This window comes from Narcine bancroftii, chromosome 1 (genome assembly GCF_036971445.1).
Source record: "Narcine bancroftii isolate sNarBan1 chromosome 1, sNarBan1.hap1, whole genome shotgun sequence".
NCBI classification, from domain to species: Eukaryota; Metazoa; Chordata; class Chondrichthyes; order Torpediniformes; family Narcinidae; genus Narcine; species Narcine bancroftii.
Window position 1 is genome coordinate 196,257,436 of NC_091469.1, and position 23,123 is coordinate 196,280,558.

At 44.3% G+C, this 23,123-nt stretch overlaps 1 protein-coding gene and 1 long non-coding RNA gene across 9 annotated transcripts in view; one reads left to right on the forward strand and one right to left on the reverse strand.

Moving 5' to 3' along the window:
* Window positions 1–23,123, forward strand: part of LOC138736970 (tetratricopeptide repeat protein 16-like) — a 68,105-nt gene that overhangs the window by 13,371 nt on the left and 31,611 nt on the right. For 4 of the 7 annotated variants that reach the window (XR_011340695.1, XM_069887284.1, XM_069887294.1 and 1 more), the window contains exons 6-13: window positions 634–734; window positions 2,484–2,613; window positions 4,333–4,541; window positions 6,523–6,776; window positions 10,784–10,925; window positions 12,561–12,726; window positions 19,941–20,083; window positions 21,975–22,116. Coding sequence is in view for 6 of the 7 variants with exons in the window: in XM_069887284.1 (XP_069743385.1) it covers window positions 634–734; window positions 2,484–2,613; window positions 4,333–4,541; window positions 6,523–6,776; window positions 10,784–10,925; window positions 12,561–12,726; window positions 19,941–20,083; window positions 21,975–22,116 (1,287 nt within the window). In the remaining variant the exon portion in view is untranslated. Of the gene's footprint in view, window positions 1–633; window positions 735–2,483; window positions 2,614–4,332; window positions 4,542–6,522; window positions 6,777–10,783; window positions 10,926–12,560; window positions 12,727–19,940; window positions 20,084–21,974; window positions 22,117–23,123 lie in introns of those variants that run through there. The other 3 variants (XM_069887319.1, XM_069887301.1, XM_069887311.1) reach the window with 3 other exon arrangements.
* LOC138736993 (uncharacterized) lies at window positions 364–12,860 on the reverse strand. 2 transcript variants are annotated; one of them, XR_011340705.1, is made up of 4 exons: window positions 12,631–12,860; window positions 7,884–8,044; window positions 6,629–6,718; window positions 364–642 (listed from the first exon to the last, which is right to left on the reverse strand). It is a non-coding gene; the product is annotated as an uncharacterized lncRNA (long non-coding RNA). The 2 variants fall into 2 exon arrangements; XR_011340704.1 differs by lacking the exon at window positions 364–642 and adding an exon at window positions 5,278–5,587.

Below are 23,123 nucleotides of genomic sequence, written 5' to 3' on the forward strand. Positions count from 1 at the left end.
TTGATAATAAAATGAAGGGGGAAAATATCGTGCATGGCAGTTGGAATTTGGAATGAACTGCCTGCAGATGTGGCAAAGGCAGGTTTCATTGTGGCCTCCAAGAGGGAGCTGGATAAATATATGGGGAGAAAAAAATTTGCAAAGTTACAAAGAATGGGGCAATGGGATAGAACTGATGAGTTGCTCTGCTGGGCATAATAGGATGACCATCCTTCTATGTTATAGCCATTCTATGAAAGTAAGCTACTGACTCAATAGGACAGAAGACCGGACAAACACTGAATTGATAACCTAGAACATCAAATAATAATCTCAAGATATAGGGTCAGCCTGTATGACTGAGATTAAAATGAATATCTTCGCTTAGTCTGTTGTGAATCACTTTTGTTCTCTCCACTGATGCTGAAATTGACACCGTTAATGGAATGATATTACATGACTTTTGAAGTGGTTTGTTTTACCTTGTTATCATTATTTTTACTTGTGTAGTAGCAGGATGTAAACATGCATCAGTGAGCAAAGGGATTGAACACTTAAGTAAATGCATGAATTTCTGTCCATCATAATGTCAAGTTCACAATGGGTTCCCAATCCATGAGATTCAATCGGTTCTTACTGTATCTTGTTCCTTAGGGTCAGTACCTGTTTGAAGTCAAAATGTATGGTGAGGCCTTGGAAGTTTTTGCATTGGCTTCAGAACTGAGACCTGCAAATCAGTACTTTCACATGAGAAGGTGAGTCATCATCTCCTTTTCCTCTGGCACCCTGTCCCAGGAATTAACTGGGACAGGGTCCAGTGGAAAAGGACTCTGCCCGAATGCTGGCGTCAAATGATGTCTTTTCACGCTGGGGATTAACCACCTCTACCCCTACTCATATCCCCAGTATTTGCCGTCACCGACGTGCTGATAAAACCAGTGGAAAAAGGACAGCAGAAAGTCACCCATTTCCAGTTAAAGGTAGAAGACTCGGATCCCTGGGGATGAATGTGTTCAGTGGAAAAGCAGTCATTTGAGGAAATGGCTTCCCATCCTGGGACACTGCGCAGCCAATTAATTGGGATGCCAGTGAAAAAGGGGCTATCATCCTCACCCTGTACCCGTAGTCAAGCTCAGAGTACTCTGCCGCAGTGAAGCTGGATTTGGTCAAAACCCAAACCCATATGATATGAGTTTCATCCATCATGTGCAGATGATAGAGAAACTGACTAGCTTAGTTACCAAACATTTAATTATGTGAATCATTTGTCACAGCTTTAAACATAGCTAAATAAGAAAATCTCCAGATACTGAGGTCTAGTGCAGTACACAGAAATGCTGGAGAAATTCAGCAGATCACATAGCATCCATAAAAAGTAAAAGGCAATCAATGTTTTGGGCCTGAGCCCTACAGTACAAATTCCTATGGCTGCTGCAAGACCTGCTGAGGTTCTCCAACAATTTTAAATCTATCTGTTTACCACTAAGCAGAAATAATGTCCATTGTTGAAATGAGACAAATATTAAATCATATTTTGATCAGCAAATCACAGAAAGGAATGACCAGAATTCGTGAGATTGACTCATTTTTTCCTGTTGGATTCAAAGTTCTAGCTATTTCTCCACAGGTCCAATGTACCTAGCTTGAAAACAACAACTATGGCTCGACTTAAATGGCTTTGCCACCTGCCATTGGCCTAAAAGCTGTTAGTACTGGTAAGCCAGCATTTGATGCCAATGCCCTTGTTGCCAGGTTACTTCAGAGCACAGTTTAAGTCATTGCTAAAATATATGTTAATCCATTGTGGTAGGGCTGAGCTATTAATATAATGATGTTTAGGCTGAACCATATATTTCCCCAAGAATCACTCACATTGAGGAGATACCAGATTCCTCCAATTGAAGATGTGGCCTTAAATACATAATATTCTCTCAATAATCTTCAGAAAGAAAATCTTCATAATGGGGGCCTGTGGTGGCCTTGGCTTACAGCACTTTACAGCCTGAATACGCCTGAGATTATCTGATCTCGGAAACTAAGCAGGATTAGGACTGGTCAGTACTTGAAGGGGAGACCGCCTAGGAACACCAAGTGCTGTTGGTTTCTGTAGGGTGGACAAAAGGTTAAAGAATTTCATGTATGTTACATTCTAAATGTAGTGTTACATGACAATAATGGAATCTTAACCTTTTAATCTAATGCCCTTATTAATTTTCACCAAAATATATTGACATTTGATTTTTAAATAATTCACTGAAGTAATATCTACTGATTGTGAGAGAGAAATCCATACTTCTACCATGATCTGGTCAGGGGTGACTCATTCACATCCTCAACACCATTCCATCATCTAAAAGACGTAACATTGTGGTGGAATTTTCTCTACAGATCTAGATGAGTACAGCTCCAAAACTCTCCAAACACCATACCAGCCTTGTATTAAATTGTGGCAATAATGAGCACAAAATAATTTGAATCATAATGAGTCAAAATTTGTTTTCCAGCATTGCCACACTGCTTGCATTGGGAAGGCTTGAAGATTGCCTCCAATACGTCAACAAGCAACTTGAGGTCGCCAGTTCCAATCCAGAGCTTTACATCCTTCGGGCAAGGCTGCATGACCGCTTCTCCAATGTAAGTGTAATGCATTCCTTTTGAATAGTGCATGTCATTAGTCTTGGTGTTTTATGTTTATAAGCCCCTTTTAAGGGAAACAAGTTGTGAAGTTGCATGTCTATTGGCATAATCTAAAACCTCATACTAAAGAAGCTGCTGGATTCACCAGTTTATATCTCTCTATTACTTTTAAACATCCTGTGGTGATACAACCATTGGACTGTCTGTCACACTCCTGCAAGGGAAGTATCCTGGGAGACTGGCTCCACCTACTCCCTGCCAATCACCGGCTCCACATAAAGGCTTACGCTGGCCCTTAGGCAGGAGCAGAGCATGCGGAGCCAGATTGGATACCAAACCTTGTGTGCAAGTTTTAAGCTAATTAAAGCCTGTAATACAGCCTTTCGTTGTTTGTGTTTGTTTGTTCGCACTACAGCACACTACACATCCCCCCCCCAGCAATAAATGGCCAATAACATTAAAGAGAAATCGAGAGCAATGAAAGAATCTGAAAGAAAATTATGAAATGAGAATTCTTCTCTCAAGGTACCTTGCTGTGTATGAAATACCTGTATTTACTGTCCACCCTGAATTGCCCTTGAGAAGATTAATAGTGAGCCACCATCATGAACTGTTGCAATCTATCGAGGGAAAGCGCTAACAGCATGTGTTCAGTAGGCAGACCAGTGACTATGAAAAAGTAATGATGATTTTTCCAACAAAGCATGGTATGCGACTGGAAGGCAGATGAAGATCTAGCAAGTCAACTCACAGGGGGTGAGAGGTGTTGAAATAAATTAGGTGAGTAACTGCAATGGATTTTGAGGATGCAAAAGGTAGTGGACACAGCCTAGTTCATTACAGGGAAAATTCTCTCACCATTGAGAAAATCTACATGGAATGCTGCCTTCAGAGAGCAGCAGCAATCATCAAGGATCCATGCCACCCAGGACATGTGTTCTTGCTACTGCCCTCAAGGAAGAGGTATAGGTGCCACAAGACTCGTAGCACTACGTTCAGGAACAGTTGTTCCCCCTCCACCATCAGAATCAACAACAAACTCAACCAGAGATTCTTACTTTGCACATTATTTATTACTGAATATGTATTTTTTTTCTGTATTGCACAACTGGTTTCCATTTCTCTTATTTATATGTAGGTTTTTCTTGAGTACAATTTACAGTTACCAGTAAGTAGAAATTCTGCCTGGCCTGCAGGAAAAAGAATCTCAGGGTTGTACGTGATGTCACGTATGTACTCTTAATAATAAATCTGACCTTTGAGATGATGTGCAGTGCAGTTACAGTGCGCTAGTGATGGAGTAGTATGCATCAGTCAATTCTTTGCTCTGTTGTGGCAGCCATCAAGGTTGGTCTTGCATTCATCCAGCCTATCACAAACCTGATGACCCTTCTGGGCATGTGAATCACAAAAGCTTGAAAACCCAGCCTCCGACGTGCTGGTAGATGTGTGGATTTCTCTCCCACAAAGCAATAGATAATTAGCTTAATTACTATTTAAAATGTGAGCTTGATATGACTTTTGCTCACCAAAGCCACATGGAACCAGGAAAGATGAATGGAAGGAGGAAAGAGCTCAAGAGGCAGAAAAGCCCATTCCTGCTCCTCGTATAAATCTCCTGGTCTTTTCCTTAGCACAGAGATTGGGGGTATGCCATTTTATATACAAATTGTTTTCAAGAAAATATTTACTGTTTTCTTTCTTCCCTTTCAACAGGTTGTTAGTTGTTACCAGGATACCAGTCATGCACTGACGATGGATCCCTCCCATCAAGAGGCCCTGTCGTTAATGAGTACACTGATGCAAAGAGCTGAAGCAGCCAAGGTTCGAGCAGTGAACAAGGCTCTAGAAGGCAACGTGAAAGGGTCACTTGATTGCATTAACCTGGCAATAGACAACAATCCCACTGAACTTGACTATTATGTCTTCAGGTAAAGCAAACAAACTGCAGCTAAAACATAATCAAAATGTTACAGATGCTGAAAGTTCTGGGACTATTCAGCAGCTGTGAAGATGAAAACAGGGTTAACATTTCGGAACTCAAGTTCTGATTAAAGATCATCAACCTGAACATTAGCTCTATTTTCCTTGATCTGCCACTTATTTCTAGCATAGATGGCTTGTTGTGCACTGATACATGTTTAAACTATAACCTATTACACAAGAGGTTAATGATAATGAATTAATTGCCATACACACAAGTACAATGTATATATTCAACAAACTTCTTGCTTGCTGCAGCCAACAGGTACCTTGTTTAAAAAAAAACCCACTATGCATTACCATACAGAAAGAGACAATACATATGGAAGATAATAATATTCATTTACAGAAATGCAAGGAAAAGAGTGGTGTTTCAATCATGCAGAATAGTATTTTCTTGTGGTGCTGAAGAAGTTTAGAGCTAGGGTAAAGGGCGGGAGGGGGGGTGGTGGTGGTTTCAGGAGCCTTTTACCTGTTGGAAAAACGACTTCCTGAACCTGGAGGTGCTGGACTTCAGGCTTATGTACCTTCTTCCCAAAAAAAATGACTTGAAGGAGAATCTAATCCATTTCACAATAAAATTATACAGATGTTTCCCTTCAATCCCCCTCTGTACATTAACTGCATCATATTAATCTGCTGCAAAAGTAGTGATGAAGGCAGAGCCATTTTCCTGCACTTTATTTGGAATCCCTTTATTAATTTGATATCTTCAGCTCATTACAAAGTCGAGCTCTACACTGTTCATTTCATATCAGTCAAGTTTTCCTTTTCTTCCTGCAGTGACCTGCTATGCAAAATCTCAAGGGACTGAAATGGGTGACAATGATCCTAATGGTTGAAGGGTGTTATTCTGTTCTGGACCAAGTAAAAGCATGTTAAAGTGTTGTATCTTTTTCCTTTCTTATGTTCTGTTATGATGCTGCAGATCATTCCTCTGAGTTAGTGATGTTTACAGATACAGTTTGATCTCCTACTCCATCAGAACCTGAACCAGGAAGAGTTGGCAGGGTTTAGAGCTTCGAGTAAATACACAAGTGCTGGACAAATTCAGCAGGTCCTGTGGTACCCAGAAGAGGCAGATATATAACCAACATTTCAGACATTCTATGGACTCTGCAGGATCTGTTACATTTCTCCAGAACATGTGTGTATTTATGACAATCAGAGTGTCTGCAGACTTTTTGGTTTCATTTCAGAGCTTCAAGATTTCTCCAGTTTAGAAGGCAAACAGTAATGCTACCCACAGCCCATTGAAGGAGTAAGCAACAGCTCAGAAAATGAGTTAGTGACCTTCCCCATCCATCCAACGTGCATTACAAAAGTCAGTGATGCATCACAAGGAGTCTTTCTCTTCAGTAATGAACTTTTAATTAATTGAAAAGTGAATAGAGGCAAAAGTGCAATAGCTCTGAATGAAGAATAGAAATCAATATTGTTCCTTCACTGCATTCCTTCAACTCTTTATTTGGTTTGCAGCTTGGGTCTCTCCTTAAATGTTGTCTGCCAGCTATGGTTGACGTCGCTGGAGCCCAAGTTTTAATGCAGCACTCTCGTACCCTTGTACATAACATCCAATGAATGGTTTGATGAAAGGTCATTGAACTTAAAGGTCACACTGCTCTTTCTCCACAGATCTGCCTGGCCTTTGCAGTACTTCCCAATTTAGAGCTTTTCACTGTAGCTATGCATTTTTGTAACATGATCTCTCCAAAGTGATGTAAATTATAGGAGTACAGCATTATAGAGAAATTTGTAATGGGAATGGGACTTACATGGCCAAGTATCTTTTGGCATCAAACACTGAAGGAGAGACTGCAAATCCCATGCCTATACTAAATCAATACACTCATTGTTGACCATGTATTCTTTTAAATGCCAACTCCTTCACTCCAGAAATCTTAATTCTACCTTATTTTCAACCTTCAGGGGGACACTGTATAGAAGAGTCAAGAATTTTAATGCAGCCATTGATGACTACCTCTACGTCTTGGATAAAGTAAGCAACATGAAGCAAAGTGAGACCTACCTAGAAACTCAGCGGCAGCTCCTCCTGACCTACAATGACTTTGCTGTGCACTGCTACCACAAAGGGTTTTATGAAGAGGCAATCCTTCTCCTAAACCAAAGTATAAAGGAAGAGAAACAGGAGAAAGGGCTGTACATTAATCGAGGGGGTAAGGGTACTTTTATTTCTTCCATCATCTATTGCCAGCTGAGACCGTCATTGTAAGGAAGCACAAAAAGGTTCCATAAACTGCTTTAGAATACATCAGCCTGTCCGTCCAAGAAATGGACTTTGTCAGGCATAGGTATGTGGTAGAGAAAAGGCCCTTTAGCCCATCAAAAACCCATTCATAATTCAATCACTCTCCTGCTAACTGAGGATTACCACCCCACAGTCTTTGGGAATGTGGGAGGGAGAACATGCAAACTCCACAAAGAAAGCACCAAAAGTCAGGATTTAATCCAGGCTGTTAGGATAGTAAGGCAGATGCACTACAACTCTGCCTTAAAACTTTTAAGCACAGACTCGTCTCTTCCATTTGTTATTTTCAATAGAACAAATAATGCTAGAAATTCACATGGATCAAGCAGAACCTCTGGAGAGAAAAACACTGTTAACATGATGATCTTCTGCCCCAGTGCTCACAGCTACCAGAGTATATCCCAGTAGAAGCCCCAGTTTCCCACACCAGCATCAGTATGAATCAGTAGTGGCACCTTCCATCCAACTGGCTGCCCCAGTGCTGATCAGGTAGATTCCACACATCGCCAACCTCCACAGATGTGCCAGATACTAGGCTGAAAGATCCACACTTGAGCGTGCACTAGGTTCAACCTGGCACAAACACAACAGTCCCCACTAAAATGAATGAATGTCTCCCTTGGAGGAAAAGCCACATAACTATTATTTATTTCAATTAATTTTAATGAATTTAACTTTTTGGTGTGCAGCAGTGCTTTATAAATGTAGAGATTTTTACATTTACAAAAAAATGCTTATGAAGGCCATTCACCAACATTCAGAAGCCCCAACTTCACTAACAATTATGACAGGGTGAGCTGTCAGTCATTCTGTGAGCGCAGCTACCTCCCTCTGCTAGGCATAGTGGGAATACACAGGTTAGTGTCCCATGGAAGACCCCAGCTGTGCCCACAGTGGACCAGACAACGGGGCCCATGAGAGCCAGCCAGCAACCTCTGGGGCAATGAAGGACCTGCCTAAGGTTCCAAGTTGATTGACTGCCATGGTATTACAATAGCAATGAAAGGATCCTGACCTGCAATGTCGACTGACCATTTCTCCCATGGATGCTGACTGGCCTGCTGAGTACCTCCAGCAACTCATTGTTTGAAAATTCCAACATTGCCAGTTTTTGCATCTCTCTCTTCTGCTGTTATTGGATGTTCAGTCACCACCTTTGTAATAGTGTTGGGCTGTCTGTTCAGAATGAGAATTTATTGTCATGAACATGTCACAAAATTCCTTGTTTAACAGCAGCATTACAGGTGCAAATATTGCTATAAATTACTTTTTTAAAAACTGCAAAAATAAGAGAAAGTGAGTGTGATAATACAGATTCTATCACCAATGTGTATATGTACAGATGGTCATGTAGGATGAGTGTGATTGGCTGAGAGTGTAGCCACACCCACTGGCAGGTCTTAAAAGATTGCTCCTCGCCAGACCAGGTCATTCTGGACTGGTCGACCTACTTGTGATATGCTCCAGTCTTTTAGTTAATAAAAGCCTTGGTTTGGATCAACAAGTCTTTCGTTCTTTCGACACTCACTACAGTGAGGTGCTGTCTGTGGTTCATTGTTCATTCAGAACCAGATGGCACAGAGGAAGAAGCTGTTCTTGTGACATTGGGTGTTCATCTTCAGTACCTCCTTCCTGATAGTAGCAGTGTAAAGAGGGAAATGGCCTGTGAGAGTCCTTGAGGATAAAGGTTGCTTTCTTAAGACACTTCCCCCTGTAGATGCCTTGATGGAGTGAAGACGAACCCCTATAATGGCAATGGCTGAGTCCACAACTCTGTAGTTTTGCCTGCCCTGTGCATTGCATCTCCACACCAGACAGTGATGCAACTGGTTAGAATGCTCTTCACAGTACACCAGTAGAAATTTGCAAATCTTTGACAAAACCAAATTTCAAAGTATAATGCTGGTGAGCCTTCTTCATGATTGCATTGACATGGAGGCCCCAGGACAGATCTTCAGAGATGTTGACACCTAGGACCTTAACCTTTTCCACTGGTGACCCCTTGATGAGAACTGGGTCATGTACTCCTGATTTCCCCCTCCTGAAGGCCACAATCAGTTCTTTGGTTTTGCCAATATTAAGTGCAAGGTTGTTGTGACACCACTCAACTAGCTGATCTATCTCACTCCTGTTCGCTTCCTCATTGCCATCTGTGATTCTGCCAATGACCATGGTATTATCAGGAAATTTCTAGACGGCAATTGAATTGTGCCTCACCACAGAATAGTGGCTGTAGAGCAAGTAGAGCAGCGAGCTAAGCACGCATCATTGAGGTGCACCTGTGTTGATCCTTAGTGAGGAGGAGACATTCTGGATTCTTCAGATGAGGAAGTCAAAACCTGGGCCTCTGCACCTTCAGTTGCAGATGGGGGTGCAGAGGCCCAGGGTTTGGAGCTTGTTGAGCAGAACGGAGAGTATGATGGTGTTGTAGTCAGTGAAGATTAGCCTGATGTTGATGTTGCTGTTGTCTCGGTGATCCAGAGCTGCATGGAGAGCCAGTGAGATTGCATCTGCTGTGGAGCAATTGTAATGGTAGGCAAATTGCAGTGGGTCCAGATCTTTTCTTGGGTACGAGTTAATTCTGGATGATAGTCATTGAGGCAGCTCACTCTGCTCTTCTTAGTCACTGGAACTCAGACAGATATCAAAAGGCCTTCAAGTTATCAAGATATCAAGTTCTTCCCAAGCTTTTCAAAATCAGTAATACCAAGAGGAGGAAAGGTCATTGACCTGGATTGTGTCCTTTCAAACTGCATCACAGATGCTGCCTGATCTGCTGAGTATTTCAACATTTCCAGCATTTGCAGCGATTTTTTTTTTTTCTCTCTGTTTCTAATTAGAGGGAGTAATAGAATACAAATACCCAATTCAGTCAAAGTGTCAGTGTTTAATTTTCCATTTTTATTGCACCTTCCAAAGACAAAGAACATCATCTCAAGTTACCACAAATTGTTCCAGGCATTAGTTCTGTGACAATGCAGAACAGCTTACACAAATAACAAAGTGAAATATGTTAGAGACCAGCCATTCTCAATGGGGTGAGAGGAGGGGGTGGCCATACACTCCACCTTCCCAGGGCCACAGCATAATTGGGGGGGGGGGCGCGGGCATGGACTGAAATCATAACATTTTTTATGTTGTCAGTAGGAGAGAAATAGGGAAGAAACCAACTAAACGACTGCTTCACAGGGAAGGGGGTTCATAAACGTTAAGCAGAGTGCTAAGGGGGTCATAGCCAAAAAAGGTTGAGAATGGGTATTAGGTTAGACAGACACACAATTACTGCCTGAAACATATCAAAAGGCACAATGTTTGTACGGACTCTCCTTTAATCTATTCAAACTCTTCTTGATTCTGTTCATGACACTATTAGATTGAAAATAGGAACAAGAGTGGGCATGAAGCTTCAGCCACTAGTTGTTGCTAATCTTCTCTTTCAGCTCCCTACTCAATTCAATCTCTCTTGATTCCTTCAGTGATTGAACATGCACAGCATGTTGTGATGAAGGATCCCAAAGGTCCCAAATCCTCTGTTTTTATCTTTCATCCCAGGGCTAGGCATACTATTGAATTTTATTGTTACTAGTAGGACATCCTCAAGCAAGTGCACATAATGTAGCCAGTCATTTTCGTGCAGAAATTTTTCACAGAAAGCAGAGGATCTCTGGAAGTCTCCACTTCTGAGGGATGCAGAGACTAAATCATTAGAATTACTGGGGAGATGGGGCTAAAGATTGGGGTATTGAGGGGTACAGAGAATTGAAGTGGAAGAGGCATTGAGGCCAATTTAAATCAGCTGTGTTTGTATTGAATGGTAGGGTGGGCTTGAAGGGGCAGGGGTCTTTGCTCTTGTGCAGATTTGTATTTTGATTGTATCAACCTATTTAATGAGGTGCCTGGTTTCATTTGATTCAGATTGTTTTCTAAGGCAAAGTAATCTGGACTTTGCTCTGTTGGACTATGAGCAAGCTCAGGAATTGGATCCTGAGGACTGGTGCATACAGATTCGGATTGCAGCAATAAACAATGAGCAAGGACTTCTGGACCATCAGAACAGGTAGGATATTCTTTACAGTTGTTGCAGATTCTTCCTGCCTGTGGCAATCAGGCTACTGAGTGATATGGAGCTAATGAGTCCTCTTTTTAGGTCTTCCATGACTCAAAGAATAACTTATTATTAAATAATAATAAATTATTACTCTTTCAAAATAATAGAGCAGGATCTTTTGCATTAACTTCAAAGAACACTCTAGGCCTTAATTTTATATCTTCATCCAAAGGACAGCATTTCAGACAGTGTAACACTCCCCAATACCACACTGGCACATCAAGCCAAATGCTGTGGAGTGGGAATCCATGCACTCCTCACTCTGAGACTAGAATGCTCGCTAAGGGTCAACAACTAATGTTGCTGTAGGAAGAAACAATACCGAGACTTCCCAAACTCTGAGAACACAAACTGCCTCACATTCAGCAGTCCACTCACAACAGAAAAATCAACCAATGCAACAATTAGATCGAGCGTAAAAATACCACAGGACAAAGAAGAGGCACTTCAGCCCACTATGTCTGCACCTGACATGATACCAAAATTAAACTAAATCTCCTCTCCCTACATATGATCCATATCCTCCACTCCCTGCACATGAATGTGTCGTGTCTATCTAAAGAGCTCCTTTCACACCGGCACCTTGACCCAGTAATTGACAACCAATCAACTGGTTAAGGGTCCAGTGTGAAAGTTCCTTAATCGGCATGCAGGCATCAAATCACACTGGGGATGGTAAAACCTAGGTAGGTAGCATCATCCCCCAGCATCTGATGACGGCTGCATGCCGATTAGCCCAGTGTGTCAGGGACGTAGGGCATCCTGGGATTAAGTAGTGACACATTGATTACATTTTTTGCATGAGTGCAGGAACATGAAGGAAACAAAAGATTAAAACGGTATAAACTTTGCCGACCTATAAACCTTTATAAATTTCTAAAGGACTGTGGGAAAGTCACAGTGGGAGAGAGAGATGATGGATCTGACCTCCCAGTATTCCGTACGGCAGCCTCCTTGAATGCTCAGTGCAAGGAATTCTGGGAGAGCAGGTCCACCATCGCTCTTACCCTTGTCTTTATAAATTGTATGGCTATGTGTTTTATTTGTCTTTCCCATGGTCTTTTATAAATTTATAAAGGTTTATATTGGTTGACACAACAACAGGGCTGTACATAATACTTAATTATGTTATAAGTAGGCATGATTATTTTTGTTTAAATACATCGATCAGGATTTAGGGCAGGTCCTCCATTGCTCAATAAATCATTCAGATGTCCCCAGTGGAGGACAGAATCCCATATCTCCAGGGATATCCTGTGATGAGTGTGAAAGGACACAGAACTGGTTAACAGTGGTCCAATGTGAAAGGCAAAAACAGCTTCCTTAATTAACCAGTTAGCCAGTGTGAAAAGGGCTAAAGCCTCTTAAATGCACTATTGTATCTGCACACATGACTGATAAACTACAAACAGCACTGCTTAAAATCAGATGTTGCTTCCACATGGTTGAACAATAAACTATTGCTCAAACCCCACATTTTCTCACTGATAAATATTTCATTGTATGCAAGGACCAGAGTAAAAATCAACAGATCAAGCATAGTGCTTAAACTGATTAGACTTCCCTTTGTCTATTTTGGGCTAGGAAGTATCAGCAGGCTGAGAAACGATTTACAAGTGCTATTGAAGGCAATCCATACATGTCTCAATACTACCTTCATAGAGCAAAAACACAGGAGGTGCTGAGGCACATCACTGGTTCACAGGAAGACACAGTCACCTCACTATTGTTGGACATCAGAAACAAACAGGTAAAAATTCAGATCACATCTAAGATCTTGTGGCGGCGCACATCCTCATGGCGAACCGGCCCCACTTGTATCGCCACGTGGCGGGGCAGCCATGGGAAAATGGGGTCGTCAGAGGTTTCTCTCTGACTCCAGCATCCCTTCCAGTCCACACCCTGGGCAGCGATTATGATGTCACAATGCACCAGGTGACTGATCTCATGCTGCCCTTATAGGGGCGTGCTGAATTTGAATAAAAACAGTCGTTAATGACCCTCAACTGGTGGTTGTGTCTCTCTCACTGCTCTCACCGCCACAGTGGTGACCCCGACGAGCCCAGACGAATTTCTGGACTCCTGAAGACCATGGATTCGGCAGAGCTTAATGCTGTCTCCATCAAGCTTCCCCCACTTTTGGACCCACCGACCGAGAACATGGTTCAGGCAAGCGGAAGCACAGTTTCAACTCTGCAACATCTCCGCAGACGCCACCATGTTTTACCATGTCATGAGCGCTCTGGACTGAGATATGGTGGCGAGGGTGGACATCATCCGTCACCCCCCCCCCCTGGCTGTGGGCAAGTATATCGCCCTCAAAGACCTGCTGCTGGGAACCTTTGGGCTCACTCCCCAGCAACAGGCTTCCAGGCTCCAACACCTGGATGGGCTTGGAGACCGTAGTCTTTCGGTGCTGATGGACATGATGCTGGCCCTGGCAGAAGACCTCAAACCTGGTTTACTCTTCCACCAGATATTCCCAGAGCAAATGCTGGAGGACATTCAGCTGTACCATACAGACGAGGACTTCTCAGATCCAAGAAAGGCAGAAGCCTGTGCAGACGCCTCTTGGCTCACGAAGAGGGAGAACAAGGCAGCCCTCAACTTGGTGGCACGTCCAGGAACTAGCTGATCGCTGCCTGCCCCCAAGACCAAGCCAGAAGAGGGCCAGTCGCCCTGGTTCTACTACCACCAACATGAGCACAAGCCCATAAGTGCTGCCAACCCTGCAGGTTTCAGGGAAATGACCAGATCAGCCGCCGTAATGGCTGCGATGGCTGGCCACACAAACAGCCTCCTTCATGTGACGGACAGGTTCTCCAGCTGCTGATTCCCGGTGGTCACGGGCCGAGCTGAGCATCCTCTCCCCCCCCATCCCCACCGCATTAGAGACTTGCAGCTGATCTCATGGTCCAACCCTGCGGGCGGCCAACAGTTCCACAATCAGAACCTACGGCACCTGTAGGGCACAGATCCAGATAGGAAGGGAGAAGTTCCACTGGAGTTTTCGTCCTAGTCTCCGTGGGCATCGCGCTGTTGGGGGCCGACTTCCTGAGGGCTCACGGTCTCCTGGTCGACATGAAGGGCAAGAGGCTGGACAATGCCCGAACGTTCCACTCCACATGACTGGACACAGCAGATGCCTGCAGGCCCGAAATTGTCGCCGTAGCCGCTGCCAGAGATGAATTCGCCGACATCCTCTGTGAGTTCCCCGCCATCCTAGAGCTACGTTTCAATGCTGCTGTGCCCCAGCATGGGGTCTTCCACCACATCGACATTCAAGGCCCCCCGCTGCACGCTAGGCCCAGACAGCTGCCACCTGAGAAGCTCCAGCAAGCAAAAGAGTTCTCCAGACTCCAAGAACTCTGAATTGTCTGGCGCTCGGACAGTGCCTGGGCATCACTGCTCCATATGGACCCTAAATCATCTGGGGGCTGGAGACCATGCGGGGACTACCAGTGGTTGAATGATGCAACCACCCCCAACAGGTACCCAGTGCCCCACATACAGGATTTTTCCGCCAACCTCCATGGCGCACAGATCTTCTCCAAGGTGGACCTTGTGCAGAGATACCATCAAATCCTGGTGCATCCAGTTGACGTGGGTAAGATGGCCATTATCACCCCTTTTGACCTCTTTGAGTTCCTGGATATGCCCTTTGGCCAAATGTTCCAGCGCCTCATGGATGTGGTAGGTAGGGATTTGGACTTTGTGTTCATTTACCTGGACGATATACTCACTGCCAGTCATAGCCGCGACAAACACAAGGCCCACGTCTGCACCCTCTTTGCTCACCTGGCAGATTTCGGCCTCACGGTCAATGCGGCTAAATGCCAGTTCGGCAAGGAGACCCTCCAGTTCTTGGGGCACACCATATCGGCAGCTGGGGCCTCACCAGCGTCGGAGAAGGTTTCCCCAAATCCCCTACCCCAAAAGGCCTTCAGGAGTTCATGGGGATGGTGAACTTTTACCATAGTTTCATCCCTGGAGCTGCTCGCACCATGCGCCCATTGTTCGCGCTGATGGCCACCAAAGAAAAGACTCTATTGGAAGAGGTGAATAAGGCTTTCGTTGTGACGAAGGAGGCCCTAGCCAATGCAACACTACTAGTCCACCCATGGCCAGAGGCGCACATGGCGCTCTCCGTGGATGCCTCAGTTACGGCAGTTGTGGGGGGGGGGCGGTTCCTGGAACAGTGGCTTGATGGACACTGGCGCACGCTGGAGTTTTTCAGCAAGCAGCTGCGCTCACCAGAAATCAAATAGCGCCTTCGACTGGGAGTTCCTGGCGCTGTACTTGGCCATCCGCCACTTTTGCTACTTCCTCGAGGGCAGGCCATTCAGTCTTCATGGACCACAAGCCCCTCACCCAGGCACTGGCAATGGCCAAGGATCTGTGGTCCATCAGACAATAGTGCCACCTCTCGTACGTGTTGGAGTTTACGACCAACATCCAACACAGGGCTGGTAAGGACAACATGGTGGCAGATGCACTCACTTGCTCCGCCATCAACACTCTCACCCCTGGCCTAGATTACGCTCAACTGGCCCAGGCCCAGAGGAACAATGTGGAGATGCAGGCCTTGGACCACCATCTCGAGCCTCAAACTCGAAGACCTCCAGTTGCCCAGCAGCCCGGACACACTGCTCTATGATGTGTCAACAGGTATGCCGCGTTCAGTAGTCCCGTTGCACTGGAGAGCGAGGATCTTCAGTCTAGTCCACGACTTCGCTCACCCAGCGTGAAGACGATGGTGCGTATGGTCGCAGAGTGGTTCATGTGGCATGGGCTCAAGAGAGAGGTGGCAGAGCTTGCCAGGAACTGCACCAGATGCCAGACCTCCAAAGTCCACCAACACACACAGGTTCCCTGAGAGACCTTTGACTCAGCAGCTCTCAGGTTCTAACACATCCATGTCGATATTGTTGGACCCCTGCCAATGTCAAGAGAGGTTTGTTACCTCCTGACGGTGGTCGACCATGCCACAAGGTGGCCGGAGGCTATCCCGATCAAAGAAGCCAGTGGATCGCCCGATTCGGAGTCCTGGCGCACATCACCAGCGACAGGGGCGTGCAGTTCACGTCTGCCCTGTGTACCCAGACAGCGAAACTCCTGGGGGTGAAGGTCCACCATACCACCCACAGTGGTATGGTGGAGCTTCACCCCCAGTCCAATGGGTTGGTGGAGAGGTTCCATAAGCACCTGAAGGCATCGCTCATGGCCAAGCTCTCTGGACAAGATTAGGCGGACAAGCTACCCTGGGTCCTCCTCGGGATCAGGACGGCACCCAAGGAGGACCTACAAGCCTTGGCAGCAGAGATGGTGTACAGTGCACCGCTTTCCCTACCGGGTGAGTTTTTCAGCTCAGACCCCAACACCACAGCCATCGATGCATACCTGCTGGAGGACTTCCGTAGAAGACTGGGCTCCCTGGCTCCCCCACCCCCAACATGCCACGGCACCTGGGCAATCTATCTCCCCAAAGAACTCGATTCGGCTCAGTTCATTTTCGTGCGAAGGGGGCTGCAGGGCGCACCGCTGCAGTGACTGTACATGGGGTCGTACAAAGTCTTTCTCTGGACCGGAGGAACCTTCACCCTAGAAATTGAGGGGCAGGGAGGAACTTTTTACAGTGGACCGCCTGAAGGTGGCCCATCTGGACATATCACAGCCAGGTCAGATAGCTGCGCGCAAGCGTCGTGGCCGGCCGCCAAAGTGACAAGACGTGTAGCCGGTTTGGGGGGGGTTGTGTGGCGGCGCACATCCTCATGGCGAACCGACCCCTTTTGTATTGCCACATGGTGGGGCAGCCATGGGGAAATGGTGTCGTCAGAGGTTTTTCTCTGACTCCAGCAACCCTTCCAGTGCACATCCTGGGCAGTGATTATGACATCACAATGCACCAGGTGACTGAGCACATGCTGCCCTTAAGGGGCGCGCTGAATTTGAATAAAAACAGTTGTTAACGACACTCTATATGGTGGTTGTGTCTCTCTCATGGCTCACACCACCACAATCTCCTATTTTCTGTATTGTATCATTCAGTACCTTGCTAACACTGCCTTAGAACACTTCACAATCAATCAATTGTCTGATCCATCGCTCCACCATTTAATGGAGAAATTTTTTCATTTGAAGGGTGGTTACTGTTGTAATCCAGAGAGTGCGCAGCCAATCTGTGGATGAAAAGAACAATTTGTAGTAATAATAGCCACCAGATGATTGGTTTCTCAGTAGGCTTGGGGCTCCATACTCACACCTGGACTGGAGAACAAACACAGTAGATACTCCAATACAGAACTAAGGGATTGCCTTGCTCCTGTGGGTTTCGCCAGCCTTCAGACAAGATGAAGAACTGCAGGACTACTAGGGGTTGGTACTGGCCTCCTTGTTTAAGGAAAGATTGAAGTGTATTGGAAGAAATTCAGATTAGAGCTACTGGACTAATTCCTGGGTTGGGGAAGCTGTCCTATGATATAGGGTTTGACAGGCCAAGACTGTGATTGGGTATTTAAGAGTGAGAAGCAACTTGAATGAAACATTGAAGATCTTGATGGGTCTTAACAGGGTGGATGTGGTGAAGTGTGGATTTCAGTCATGGCACAAGACTCATTGTCTACTGTGCAGCACCAATGTTTGGACTCGGGCATACTTCTGAGACCTGGACCAAAACGATCCAGAATCCACTGGAGCCTCTCCCAGGTCATCACCCTAGCATAGAGGCCTTGTTTCTTTCCATCAGCCATAGTAGGCAGGCCACAATGTTTATATGCCCATCATTGGGTCCCTGAAATAGAAGCTCACTGGCAGGCTGAAATCAAAAAGAATTTAAAGATGTGCTTAAAGCCTCCCTGATGAGATGTGACTCTTCACCAGCTCCTGGAAACCTCTGGTCCATGACCATTCAAACGAATATTGGGAATATCAAGGTAGGTTCTAGGCTATGCATCAGAAGCACAGGAAAGCGCTGCATAAGCTTTGTAAATGTACACCACCTCACAAACTGCAGTACAGTAAAACCCTCTGTATCCAGGACCTATGGAGATTGTTAGATGCCAGATAGGCTTGGATAGTTCAGTGGTTAGAGCACTGGTCTTGTAAACCAGGGGTCGTGAGTTTGTTCCTTGCTGGGGCTTCATTTCTGTGAGGGGTGCTGGACAAAAATGGCAATTCTCTGTCTGCCTTATGGGAGACAAAGTTAAAGAATTTCATGTATGTTACATTCTAAATGTAGTATTATGTGACAGTAATGGAACCTTTAAGTGAATTTTAAGCTTGGGACTGTTGCATGATTGGCGAACTAACCACTAGGGGGTGCCAATTTTAAACTGATATTCTTTTATCAATTTATTTTTTGCATTTTTTTGCTGGTTGCTTGAATTCCAGGTAATGGTAATTTTACTGTACAACTCAATAATGTGCTGATCAGCTATTTGGAATCTTTTTGATTTGGAATCTGACCTATCAGGTAAGCTTTGACATGCTGCCTTTCCCACTAACTGGGCTCCAAGATCCCATGTTCCCTCCAACACATCAGGTGCATCTTCTGCACAATCCTTTCCTCTCTCCTGAGCCTGAGTTTCTTTTCCCAGACCCTGCTTTATTTCAACATGAAATTTAATTGAGTCATTGACACAAATAATGAATAATTGAGCAAAACTTTAATCCACATGGGCCACATTAACTGTCATTATTTTTTCTAAATGTTAATTCTTTATTTGCAGTTTCCTCTTCTGCAGTATTTCTGGGAGCCTTTTGTCTCCTACTTTGCCAATCTGTGCAGGACTTGGCATTTCCCCTCACTAGCTTTTTTCCGCTTGAAGGTAGTTTTGTAAATGTGGAGCAGGGTTAGTACTGTTCCTTTACATCACACATGTCAAACTCTGGCCCGCAGGCCAAATTTGGCCCGCGATATAATTATTTTTGGCCCACAAGATCATTTCAAAAATGTATTAGAGGTGGCCCGCTGGCTGCTGCGCCAGTATAGCGCATGCAGAGTAATACAACAAATCCCAGAATGCATTGGCGTCAGCCTGCTAATCGCCCCCACCTCCTCTGTTTACGTTGCAGGGTCTCACCGTGGACTCTGGTTTTGGGGCCTGGCCGGTGTCAGGGGAAGCCAAGGCCGCTTCCCAGCGCCCGGAACCGGAGGCCTCGGGCCTGACCTCGCCAAGACCGTTGCCCACTCCCCATCCCTGCCGCAGGCCGATCCGCGACTCACGGTGACGGGGCCGCTGATCTGCCGAGTTTCCACCCTGCAGAGAGAGCCGATGCCCCTGCACTGTCGTTGTCCAACCCGATCGCCTGCAAACCCCGCCCTCCCGCACACAGGCCTGAGTAAGTATTATAAACTTTAATCTCAGGATAAAACGATCTTCCAATAGTTTCATGTCACAGTGATAAATATATTCCTGGTTAAAAATGGTCCTGCACCTGGATACAAGCTCATTAGGCATAAAACTTGAAAAGTGTGTAAATCAAAGGATATCTGTACCAATGGAAAAAGGGCATGGCAAATAACCCTGCTAGAGTTCATGCCCACAATCAGTCACCCATTTGATTGTTTCAGGAATCATGTTATTCTCCCACATCTCAATAGCCCTCAGATTTTACTATTCGACAGCACACTAGCAACATTTGACAAATCCTCTATAGAGAAATATTATTTATTGAATATTTTATTTCTCATTTGTTAATGCTTCTGGAAAGAGTTTATCCAAAACTATTATTAAACATTTATTTTAATAAGAAAAAGTTTAACATTACATATGTTGAAAGAAGAGAAAACATGCAGATGTTGTTGAAAATTTTCAATAAATATTTAGTTCGGCCCTTGACTTAGTCCAAGTTTTTAATTTTGGCCCTCCATGAATTTGAGTTTGACACCCCTGCTTTACATGAATCTATCCCTGCAAATTTCTGGCAATAAGTGGATTAATTCCTCTCTTTCCTTGGATTTAGATTATTCCGCTTTTAACACATCTATTCCCTGGAAAATCCATGGATGAAATTATGACCAGTAAGGTTATAGAATCAGCAAGATCAAAGTTAAACGCAAGCCTCCAAGCCTCTACACCTTTAACCTCAAAGGTGCTTCAGCATAGGTAATATGCTGCGATTCAGTAGTTTGGCAGTATTTCAAAATTCCAGACATGCTGCTGTGTGATTTTTGTTCAGTTTTTGTGCTCTGTCATAAAGTCATTGCGGAGGTCACCATTCAAATTTCTTCAATGAACAACAGTCTCTTCATCTTTTTCATGTCTCCATTCACTCTGCAATGTTTGAGATTTTGCAAACTAAGCTTGGCTTCTTTCCAATGGCATTCAACCTGTGTCACTCAGTGCAATGGCCTATGCTGCATTATTCTAGCAAGAGAAATGGAAAATCAAAAAGCTGTGGGGCATGTGAAATGAAAACAAAATGCTGGCCAGGCAGCATCTGTGGAGCGTGCAATGTTTGAGGGAGGCCCTTTATCCGAACTGAGAAAGTCAGAAAACTGATTTAAGTTGCAAATTGGTAGGGGAGGAATGGACATAACAATGGGAATACCTCTGACAGGGCAATGCCAGAGTTACCTGCACAGAGTAATTCGGTAAATTAAAGAAAGGGAAAAAAAAAGGACAAATTAAGTCTGTGACATGGAGATTAAAGCTGTTGCTAAACAAGAGGATAGTACATCTTCCCAACACAAATTCTAAAATAGTACAAGTATAATTTACCTACACCCTGCCCATAGGGAATTGAAAATATTTGATCAGAACAATGCCATTCAGTTTGGATTTAAATGTTGATAGGAATCCTTTGAATTTATTTACAATCAATAGATAAACTTCACAGTGTACTGATATAGAAATGCATATTTTACCTCATTTTCATTTAGATTTGCTCATTTTAAACTGATTGAAATTTGAAACTCTCATCTCTTGATCTCTGAACATTAATTCATACATCAAGAGAAGCCAAAAAGAACATTACTTTGAACTCTTTGGCTTGGCTTCGCGGACGAAGATTTATGGAGGGGGTAAAAAGTCCACGTCAGCTGCAGGCTCGTTTGTGGCTGACAAGTCCGATGCGGGACAGGCAGACACGATTGCAGCGGTTGCAGGGGAAAATTGGTTGGTTGGGGTTGGGTGTTGGGTTTTTCCTCCTTTGCCTTTTGTCAGTGAGGTGGGCTCTGCAGACTTCTTCAAAGGAGGTTGCTGCCCGCCAAACTGTGAGGCGCCAAGACGCACGGTTTGAGGCGTTATCAGCCCACTGGCGGTGGTCAATGTGGCAGGCACCAAGAGATTTCTTTAGGCAGTCCTTGTACCTTTTCTTTGGTGCACCTCTGTCACGGTGGCCAGTGGAGAGCTCGCCATATAACACGATCTTGGGAAGGCGATGGTCCTCCATTCTGGAGACGTGACCCATCCAGCGCAGCTGGATCTTCAGCAGCGTGGACTCGATGCTGTCGACCTCTGCCATCTTGAGTACTTCGACGTTAGGGATGTAAGCGCTCCAATGGATGTTGAGGATGGAGCGGAGACAACGCTGGTGGAAGCGTTCTAGGAGCCGTAGGTGGTGCCGGTAGAGGACCCATGATTCGGAGCCGAACAGGAGTGTGGGTATGACAACGGCTCTGTATACGCTTATCTTTGTGAGGTTTTTCAGTTGGTTGTTTTTCCAGACTCTTTTGTGTAGTCTTCCAAAGGCGCTATTTGCCTTGGCGAGTCTGTTGTCTATCTCATTGTCGATCCTTGCATCTGATGAAACGGTGCAGCCGAGATAGGTAAACTTTGAACTAAACCATAATTAACCTGGAAATTAGGTTAATTAAGTGAAACACAATAGGCTGCAGATGCTGTGATCATAGTTAAAAACACCAAAATGTTGCAGTAACTCAGCTGGTCTTTTCCGCATCTATAGGAGATAAAAGATATATTGCCAATGTTTTTGGCCTGAGCTCCTTCTTCAAGGAGATTAATTAATTTGAACTTCATTCTTTTTACTTTGCAGACAACCCATTCAAAAGCAGTTAAAGGATCAGAGCAATGAGATTGTTGGCAGGGACAAAGAGGCCCAGAAAGAAGCCTGTGGTTTTGAGCCTTGCATTAACGAGAAGGACCTTTATGAAGAAATTTTAGCCAGGAGGAATATGGTAAAAAGAGAATTTGGACAACCCCACTTTACAAAACATTCTCACCAATTGAATAAACATTACAATTGACCAGCAAAAGCTGATCAACCCTGAAGCCAATACAAGAGCAGATAAACTGATATTTCTGGACACAAGGTTGTGAGAAACAGAAATACCTTCACAGAAATTGCTCGAGACAAAAATTGAGAACAAAGAACATTTATTATACAACATTGCAAAGTTGGGTGCTTCCCCTTACCCTGGGAATACACACATACACTTGGGGCTCACCCAACTTTTATACAGTTTATTTCAGTGTAGAAATACCCTCTCCCTTACATTTTTCTGCCTCCTGGATGAGTTTGGCATTAGGCAATCCTGTCTGCCTACGTGCTGTTTCTGTGAACTTGGAGGACCAGGGGTATCCTGTCGGTGTCCCATCATGTCATTGTTCCTATTGTCCTTATTCACAAACCTGCCTTTGTTCTAATTCACATCTTCCTGACTCTCAGGGCTACAACCTTCTTATATGCAGAACTTGCTAATTCTGTCTAAGGCTAGAAGGCCCTTATCTCATATTAACTCTATTTCCTACATTCTAATATCTATCCTTATCCTATTCATACTGGCTTTATTCATTACACATATATTCAGACTAGTTTCCTCATCTTTCATATTTTTATATCAGTTTTACTTATCTCTCACAAGGTTTTAGGAAGACATTTACATTCACATTTATTGTCACATTATTCCTGGTACAGTGAGAAGTAAGTTAAGAATAAGAGTGCAGAAGAGATTCTTTATCCAAATTCCAGGTCTGAAGAATTACATAGAGAAATGGATTATTTTCCTGAGATCCAGAGATAAAATTATCACACTTGAATGGCAGGACAGGCGAGAGGAGGATGGGTGGCCTACTAGATTTTTTTTGCATTAAAAACATTTAAAATAAGGTTTGGCTGGAGCAAATAAAGAGAAATGGTGTCCCTATTAATGAAATCAATCAGTAATGATAATGTGCAGATTGA